The 9,672-nt window shown below is 48.9% G+C and overlaps 1 protein-coding gene across 1 annotated transcript; it reads left to right on the top strand.

Annotated features, from left to right (window-relative positions):
• Positions 1-1,468: 1,468 nt before the first annotated feature.
• On the top strand, positions 1,469-7,673 carry LOC119337253 (amino acid permease 3-like). Its single transcript, XM_037609370.1, has 5 exons — positions 1,469-1,725; positions 5,735-5,968; positions 6,079-6,172; positions 6,258-6,615; positions 6,722-7,673. The coding sequence occupies exons 1-5, from the start codon at positions 1,593-1,595 to the stop codon at positions 7,373-7,375; spliced, it is 1,473 nt and encodes a 490-aa protein (XP_037465267.1). The 5' UTR covers positions 1,469-1,592; the 3' UTR covers positions 7,376-7,673.
• Positions 7,674-9,672: the final 1,999 nt, after the last annotated feature.

The following is a 9,672-nucleotide window of genomic DNA, read 5'->3' as shown; positions in this document are numbered from 1 at the left end:
GACGGACGATTTTTCGGGGATTGGATGGCTGGACGCAACTGGAGGCGTTCGAGATGGTGTACGACTCACCGCAACTCTAACAAGCGGGGACAGCTCCAGGAACCGCCAAATCTGAGTCTGCCCTAGTCCTATTTGGTTAAATAGCGGAGCAGGACACAATGCAATTTTTGCCCCTCTTTGCATTTATCCGTCCCCCTTTTTCCGTACGCCATTGAACCAATTTAGGGATACATATGTCATTGAATTAATTTAGTGATGCATATGCCATAAAATGGTTTTGTTGCATACATCATTAGTGATCATGACCATTTTAGGAGGCTATCATGACGGGCATGATCGATGACGGTCAAGAGTCTTGCATTATGACGTTGGGGATATCAACTCTCCCATGTATGATATTCCCTCTGCTAATATAAGAGCGTTTAGATCACTAAACGCTCTTATATTAGTTTATAAAGGGAGTATTAAGCAAATATCGGCCAGTCATAACCAGAAAAAGAAGAACACACCCATGTGAAGAGGTCTAGTATTCTCATCCAGGGAGGATGTTTTGTTGTGTGAAGCTTTTTTGACCACAAGCATTGACTCTATATGCACAAAAAGAGAGGATGGATTATGAGGGGAAAGGGTGAACAAAAAATTGCTGCTTTGGAAGGAGAGGATTGACTTGGAGTTGCATGAGCCGTATGTCAAATGGGAGCTCGAGAAGGCAAAGACTTTTGCGTTAATTGAGCTCAAGAAAGAGGGGCTGCAGCTAGCCCGGGACATGGGGGCGAGGATCGTGTTGGCCGACGCTTCCCTCTTTGACTGGAAGGCAAGAAGTGGCTTGAGGTGAAGAAGAAGCAGATCAACGTGCGAATGCGAATGATTCATTATCGTATCACATATTTATGAATTGTCGTACTTTTTTTGGCATATGTGGAATTGTTGAATTGTGCTCGAGTTTGCTTTGTTGCATGATTGAATTGACGATGAATTTGTTCTATATGATGGACGCACATGAATTTGCATTTGGGTGTGGTTGTCCCAGAGGATAAATGAGGAGCCGTCTGACGCTGTCCGAGCATGCGCTCGGACGCGCCCATGGATGTTTAGGGGGGCGGATTAGGTTGTAGATGCTCTTAGAATCTCTAATTTTGATTCACCCGCAATTTTTTTATTAAATAAGCAAATTTACGTTTATTAGGATTGAATAACTTGATTAAGGGGATCTGCTTTATTGGTTGGTTGAAGTATACTACTACTAGTACTACTACACCAACCCAATCTAAAACACCATGTTTGACCTCTCCCATGTAAGTTGGCAGCTTTGTTGGAACCCCGAAACGACAGTGGAAAGGCGTACGTTCATTTCCAGTGTTTTACGATGTGAACAAATAAACAAAAAAGGGGAATAAATGTTAGGATAGATACGCGCGTGCACGGCCGTGCTCCTCACCGCCTGTATATATATAGGGTAGGCTCTTCTCTCTGATTGTCATTCACTCGTTCTGCACAGCCACACCACCTACCCATCCTCCCAGCCAGAGACACAGCACAGCTAGAGGGAGGAAGGGGGAGAGGGACGATCACAGCACTGCACTGACGGAGAGATGACCAAGGACGTGGAGATGGCGGCGCGGAACGGCAGCAACGGCGCCGTCGCCGGCGAGGCCTACTACCCCCCTCCCCCGGCGCAGGGCGGCGACGTCGACGTGGACGACGACGGCAAGCAGCGGCGAACAGGTAAGCAGCACGATGGTCAGCTCAGCTACTCACTTCCTTCAACTCGCGTCGCTGCAAAGTTGCGCAAGGGCTTGCACGCTTAATTATCACGTGCGTGTCCGCTTCAGCTAGCTTTTCTTGACGCCAAAACACTACCGCCGGCCGGCCGGCCGGCCGGCGCGGTCGCTTTTCTGTGCTTGTGCCATCGCCACGTTGGACCCACGGTCGTGCGGCGGCGGCCGCCGTCAGTCGCCGCTGCCGAGCTGGGAAACATGTGCTGCGCTGTCTGTGTTGGCACTACGGAGTTCGGGTGCGGATTTGCCTCCCGCTGTGGGGGGACCGCACGCGACGCGAGGCTACTCTCCGCTTGTGTTCAGCAAAGGCGGAAGGCGGAGAGAAACCACCGGAAAGTTTAGCTGTTTTCTTGTTTGTTTTCGCGGTGGGCGGAAGAAACTATCATGCTCGCACGCCATGCCCATGGGGCCCTGGGCTGGATCGGTCAAACGTGTTTACGTACGGTCACTAGTCCTGCTGCTCGCAAGGGTTGGACGGTTGTCGCGTCTCTTCGGTCTCTTTGGTTTCGTTCCAAATCGATCGGAGGCTTGTGACCTACACCAGATCAGAATCAGATAGAGAGGAAAAATAATGAAAAGAAAAATGAACAAGTGAGCATATCATCTGACGTGCACGTTGGAGCTAGATTTGTCTCGATACCAATATTTTGAGACCAATTATTAGCTCATCAAGCAAAGACGAGTGCTCACATGGTCGCAAGCATGGGTCGCATGTGGGTCCAACGGGGTCGCATTGGAGGGAAACGGCACACCTGTTCACTGTGCATGACTATACTATCGCCTCTACTGCAGTAGTGCTGCTGCTTCTATGCACGGTGAACAGCTGTGCACCGGTTCCGTTCCCGCAACACAGCAGCGTGTCTTACCGTAATAGCGCTAGCTAATCAATTTACTGGGGAGAAACGTCGGCTCTTTGCCCTTGTCATCGTGTGGGCGGGGAGGGTAGCGTGGATGCTCGTGGTCCATATGGAATTACAGGCGCGCATCTCTGACTGACTGACCTACATGCGCGTGCGTTACCGCTACTTTACAGATTCCTTGACCAGCACGTGTTGGAAGGAAATTAGTATCCACCCTAGCTAGCCTTTTTGACAGAGAAGAGATGCTGGTAGGCCAGGAGCCCAGGATAGCGCTGCCCCTGAACGCTCAAGCCAACGGCGTCGACGGTCAGACTGAATGACTCCTGATTGTTCATTCTGCGTGCTAACCTGTCAATCTCACCAACTCGATGAAAGCCCCTCGTTGGTGTGGTTTCTTACCCGGCAGAATCTGTTCCCCTGACGCGATATACTGGGCGCTTGACAGAGCCAAGCCGTATCAGTATCGCACGGGTCAAGTTTCCCTTTCAGTCAATTCCCTTGGACAATTCTACGGGAATGGAAATAATATTACTTGCACGCACACCATACCATGCGAGCAACACACAGAGCCGATATGAACTTTTCTATTTTGACGCAAAATCTGACCCATGACGTTTGGAAGCACGTCGTACGGCCTAGGCATGGAGCTGCGGATCATATCCTTTCGATGCCTTCAACGCAGCAGATACACTACTCCTATGGGCAAGCATGCCATGGACTAGGACTAGGACTAGGAGCGGGAAAAAGATGGCCTTGCTTTCGTCGTTTGACTCGAGAAGCTCGTCAGAGATACGGTATGGCCGGCCGCGGATGAGCTCACCGATGCGATGCGCCGTAGGGCAGCCGTCTCTGACCTTCGGGCGCTCGCCTCTACGCGGCCCCGCAAATGTATGGCCTCTTCCTAGTTCCTAGCTAAGCTAAGTCAATATCCTCTCCTCCTAGTTACCATGTTGAGGAAAAAAAAGGAGTCAATATCGTATCCTGGAGTTGGCCGGCCGAAAGCAAACGTAGATCATGGGGCCGTTCAGGTCATCAAGGGACATTCATGAGGCCTTGTGTTGACATTTGTTCTCTCCATGGTTTAGTGGTTTATTTCAACGTGTGATGTGGTATGAGATATCGGTTCTATGTACTAGGATGCCATTCATCTTTTTATCATGTACTACCTCCGTCCTGGTTTATTGGCCCCTTTAATATTTTGTGCCAAATTTTAACCATAAATTTAACTAAGAAAATAATAATGCATGTCATCAAAAATTATACATCGTCGGATTCATATTTGAACATAGTTTTCAATGATAGTATTTTTGGTTACATGCATTAACATTTTGTTAGTTAAATCAAAGGTCAAAATTCAACACAAAATACGAAAGGGACCAATAAACCATGACAGAAGTAGTAGAATTAAAAATGGAAAAGCGTAAAATTATAGCGCAAAGTACACACAATTTTTCTCTAGGTAGTAGTAGTAGTAGTAGTATAATGTGAGGGTTCCCCTACACGCATCTCCAATTTAAAGGAATTTCGAAGTGTAATCCTTGGGTTGTTTTATTTATACCATTGAAACTCATCTTTTAAAATCATTATTTTGCATGACATTCCACAGTATTTTATTGACTCCAACAACTTAGAAAGGTTATCCTGTTTTTGCATTGATCAATCAAACATCCTTTTAACCATGTATGATACAAAATGGCACGGAACTGCAATTCTACATATCTATTGCTTGTGTTACACAACCTTGTGAACGAAAGGAGCCCTAAGTATTTTTTATTCTTCTCAAGGTCAGGATTTCCTTTTGATATTAACAAGATAACCTTGAAAAGTTAGACCTTTTGAAAATGTAGACAGACATGGGTTAAAGATATACACATGTCACCTCATTTGTTCTTTTAAGACCTTGTGATTGTGAGCAAATAGAATCGTTTGACTTGTTCAATTAAGTTCAACTCTGAACTTGCAATTTTTTTGGCAAAAAAAAAAAGAAGCTGTACTCTTCCGTTGAAGGGTTGTTTCTATTTTTAGACTAGTTGCAGTTTTAATTAAGGTTTATTTGTTTATTACTCGAAACTAAATCAAGGATGTTGGTGGAATTATTTTTTCTAAACTTAATACACCAATATACAGAAATAGTATTCATACTTACCATGCGAAAAATATTACTTTTTTGTAATTTTGTTTACTAGTGGTTTGGATAGATATGTATTCATCCAAAAGGCCCGTCGCTAATATGCAAGTATTAGCAATATTTGAAGCTTTTTCATAGATATGAGTATCACATTATGTTACTAATTGGACCCTTTATTTATGTTCTCTGTTTGATCCACACGCAAGTGAATGATTTTTCTGTCGAGGCGTAGGCATGGCCCATGGCCAGGCTATGACGAGGGCTGCACAATTTAATAGCATTTACTAATAGTTTCGTGATATTTCTAAGAGATCTGTGCATAAATTTGATCCTAGGCCTGGGGTTACAACCATAGTAGCTTCATGCCTGTCTCGTGCCCCGATCACAATAGGTTCATGGAAATGTTGGTGTGTTTGTGATATCCTGCAAGAGTTTGTCCACCTCTATGTCTTGAGAATTACTCATCCCAAGATAATGTTTTGTTAGTGAATTCGCCAGAAAATGTTGAGCACGCAAATTACTAGATGAAGCATAAACATGCAAATTTCGGCTAAAATTATGCCCATTTGTGCGCTGTCTAGAAAGCAAGTTACATACGGTTGCAATATGTTTGAGACTATCATACTATTTTCTTCATAAAGCACACACAACTGGCACAATTTGGGTCAAAATTGTTAGGTTCATGCATCTTGCAAAAATGTATACATTATTATGAATTTTCCATGACTTCTAACTGCATTTCCACACTGCTAGAGTACATTACTCTGTAGTCTGTAGTGCAAATCATCGTTATATTTTTCCTTCTGAACTTTGGTAGATTTTTGTTTGTCGTACATGTTATCAAAATGCGGAGTGTTTAAATTGAAACCGTAAAGTTTCAGCAGCAATTACAACAACGGAACAGTACTAAAACTTTTCAAGCTGCTTTCCAAGAACTGACTGACAATCTTGTGCGATTCGTTGAGCAGGCACGGTATGGACAGCGAGCGCGCACATCATCACGGCCGTCATCGGCTCCGGCGTGCTGTCCCTCGCCTGGGCGACGGCGCAGCTGGGCTGGGTCGTCGGGCCGGTCACCCTGATGCTCTTCGCAGCAATCACCTTCTACACCTCCGGGCTCCTCGCCGACTGCTACCGCACCGGCGATGCGCTCACCGGGAAGAGAAACTACACCTACATGGACGCCGTCGCATCCTACTTGAGTAAGTCTCATGCCTCATGTAACCCAACTGACCACCGAGGAACTTCTTTCTGAATCCAAATTTGGAGACGTCAGGACTAACCATGTTGGTGTACTCCTTTGTGAATGCAGGTCGGCCGCAAGTGTGGGCCTGTGGTGTTTTTCAGTACGTCAACTTGGTCGGAACTGCAATCGGGTACACGATCACGGCGTCCATCAGCGCGGCGTAAGTCGATTCATCATCTGACAAAGTTTTCAATGTCTCGAGATTCTGTGTTTTGGCTTCTGACTGGATGATCCACCAACAACAGTGCTATAAACAAGGCCAACTGCTTCCACAAGAACGGCCGGGCGGCCGACTGCGGCGTGTACGACTCCATGTACATGGTGGTGTTCGGGGTCGTCCAGATCTTCTTTTCCCAGGTCCCCAACTTCCACGACCTGTGGTGGCTCTCCATCCTCGCGGCGGTCATGTCGTTCACCTACGCCTCCATCGCCGTCGGCCTCTCCCTGGCGCAGACCGTATCAGGTCCAACCGGCAAGGCCACCCTGACCGGCACCGAGGTTGGAGTGGACGTCGATTCGGCCCAGAAGATCTGGCTCGCGTTCCAGGCGCTCGGTGACATCGCCTTCGCCTACTCCTACTCGATGATCCTCATAGAAATCCAGGTGAGCAACTGCTGCCTGAGAAATCCCCGAGTCTGACGATGAACATGAAAAAGAGTCACTGTTGTGTCTTCAGTAGTGAGAGTCTGACAGAATGAACATGTTGTAGGACACGGTGAGGTCGCCGCCGGCGGAGAACAAGACGATGAAGAAGGCGACCCTGGTGGGAGTCTCCACCACGACGGCCTTCTACATGCTGTGCGGCTGCCTCGGCTACGCGGCGTTCGGCAACGGCGCCAAGGGGAACATCCTCACCGGCTTCGGCTTCTACGAGCCCTACTGGCTCATCGACTTCGCCAACGTCTGCATCGTGGTGCACCTGGTGGGCGCCTACCAGGTGTTCTGCCAGCCCATCTTCGCCGCCGTCGAGGGCTTCGCGGCCGCGACCTGGCCCAACGCCGGGTTCATCACCCGCGAGCACCGCGTCGCCGCCGGCAAGCGGCTCGGGTTGAACCTCAACCTCTTCAGGCTGACGTGGAGGACGGCGTTCGTGATCGTGAGCACGCTGCTCGCCATCCTCATGCCCTTCTTCAACGACATCCTCGGCTTCCTGGGCGCCATCGGGTTCTGGCCGCTCACCGTCTACTTCCCCGTGGAGATGTACATCCGGCAGCGCGGGATACCGAGGTACACGACGAGGTGGGTGGCGCTGCAGACGCTCAGCTTCCTCTGCTTCCTGGTGTCGCTGGCTGCGGCGGTCGCGTCCATCGAGGGGGTCACGGAGTCGCTCAAGAACTACGTCCCTTTCAAGACCAAGTCATGAGGATGGGAGTTTTTGCATGCTGTGAAATAATTGGCCGTCGACGATGCTTGTTTGTGCGTGAGAAATCATCTATCGTCGGCTGGGCGCGTCGGTGAGGGGTTTATCCCGTGTCACGCCCGGCTGTGTTGCTCACAAACTCAACTTACTCAAGGAAGGGAGAGATTTATAGATCATCTTATATCCCTACAGGCTCCAGATGTTGGTCCTGACTTTATGTACATAAACTTAAGTTCATACCAAAAACTAAGATTGTTTAACTTGAGTGGTGGGGCACCCCTTCCTCATCTTCTCACTCTCCTTTGTTGAAATGTGTTCTTCGCCTCACTCCACCACTTGGGATAATTGAAGGAAGTTGTGTTTTTTTTTCACATCAGCGTCGACCGCTCCGGCCCCATCCCTCACCGCCCCTGCTCCGGCGGCCGCGCTCGCCGCGGCCTTCCTTGCCGGCCGCAAGGCCGGCCCGGCGGTACGAGGACGTCTCGTCTCCTGCAAGCTCCGCTCCACGCCTACGGCACCGGCCAGCCAATCTCCGCCAACCACCGCCCCCGGCCACCTTGCCGGCACCTCCTCCGGCCGTCTGCCGGTGCCCTCTGACCTCCTAGGCTCGCCGGCATCATTGCCTCGGTCCACGGCTCCCACGTCAAGCACCCATATGCCCCGGTCAAATCTGGATCGGGGACATGTGCCTCCGCCACCAGTGCCATGTCTGCGCCCTGCGGCCCCTGTAACCCCTCCGGAGATGTCGGCTGCGCTGCCTTGCCATAATGGCGGCCACATCCGCCCGCCTGCTGAGTCGACGAGCCCCTGCTGCCTCACCTCTGCTATGACTGTCGGCCAGCTCAACACCTGTGGGCGTGAGGCGGAGGCGACCGGAGGCTGGCAACTCGTCAAATCACGCCGCGGCCCGCGCCACCCAGATTAGGCCGCCCAAGCATTCAAGCCCTCCTCCAGCCCGAGCTGGCTTAAAGGCCGTTGTTGTCGTTGCCTGGCCCCTGGTCACCGCGCCTTCGTCTGTCGCGACCCTGTTCGGTGCGCGCGTTTGAAAGCACAAGTGCTCCCTGGGTGGTTTTGGTAATTAATGTCAACATATCTCTTGTTGGACTAACACTTCTACCTAGTATATTTCAGACAAGTTCAACAATGGAGTGGCATGGACTAAAGGATGTGGAACCCCTTCAAGATGCTAAGGACAAAGGATTGGCTCAAGCTTCAAGATCAAGACTCTTCATTTTATATTTTAGTGATCCAAGATCACATTGAGTCTATAGGAAAAGTCAATACTATCAAGGAGGGATGAGGTGTTGGTTAATGAGTTTCTTGCTCCACAGTGCTTAGTGATATGCTCCAAAACCCTCAACTACTTTCCCACATCCACATATGACCTAAACCTAAAGTTTAACTCGGCCCCATCGATTCTTTCTATCCGGCACCACCGAGTTCAGATGTCATAGCCACTGCCACAAACCCTAGGCAAATCGGTCTCACCGATAGGGATCTCGGTCTCACCGAGATGAGATTGTAATCTCTCTGTGTATGTCCATTATCAAAATCGGTCTTACCGAGTTTGAGTAACCGGTCCTACCGAGATTACAATGCAATCTCTCTGGTTAACTTATTACCAAAATCGGTCCCACCGAGTTTGAGTAATCGGTCCCACCGAGTTTGCCTGACCAACTCTCTGGTTAGCTTATTACCAAAACCAGTCCCACCGAGTTTGTGTAATCGGTCTCACCGAGATTACGTTATGCCCTAACCCTAACCATATCGGTCCTTCTGAGTTGCATTTTGGTCCCACCGAAAATCCTAACGGTCACATTGTTTACTGAATCGGTCTGACCGAGTTTGTTGATTCGGTTCCACCGAGATTGGTAAATTGTGTGTAACGGTTAGATTTTGTGTGGATGCTATATATACCCCTCCACCTCCTCTTCATTCGTGGAGAGAGCCATCAGAACAAACCTACACTTCCAACTTACCATTTCTGAGAGAGAACTACCTACTCATGTGTTGAGGCCAAGATATTCCATTCGTATCATATGAATCTTGATCTCTAGCTTTCCCCAAGTTGCTTTCCACTCAAACCTTCTTTCGACCAGATCCAAATCCTATGAGAGAGAGTTGAGTGTTGGGGAGACTATCATTTGAAGCACAAGAGCAAGGAGTTCATCATCAACACACCATTTGTTACTTCTTGGAGAGTGGTGTCTCCTAGATTGGCTAGGTGTCACTTGGGAGCCTCCGACAAGATTGTGGAGTTGAACCAAGGAGTTTGTAAGGGCAAGGAGATCGCCTACTTC

Source organism: Triticum dicoccoides, chromosome 7B (genome assembly GCF_002162155.2).
Source record: "Triticum dicoccoides isolate Atlit2015 ecotype Zavitan chromosome 7B, WEW_v2.0, whole genome shotgun sequence".
Lineage (NCBI taxonomy): Eukaryota > Viridiplantae > Streptophyta > Magnoliopsida > Poales > Poaceae > Triticum > Triticum dicoccoides.
This window is presented reverse-complemented; position numbering and strand designations above follow the sequence as displayed.

What these genes read in the sequence shown, in the direction of transcription:
- LOC119337253 (XM_037609370.1), top strand. Translation starts at nt 1,593, where the DNA reads ATGACCAAGGACGTGGAGATGGCGGCGCGGAACGGCAGCAACGGCGCC. An exon ending in CGGCAAGCAGCGGCGAACAG is followed by an intron (nt 1,726 to 5,734) that starts GTAAGCAGCACG and finishes TTCGTTGAGCAG; the next exon opens with GCACGGTATGGACAGCGAGC. An exon ending in ACGGCGTCCATCAGCGCGGC is followed by an intron (nt 6,173 to 6,257) that starts GTAAGTCGATTC and finishes CACCAACAACAG; the next exon opens with TGCTATAAACAAGGCCAACT.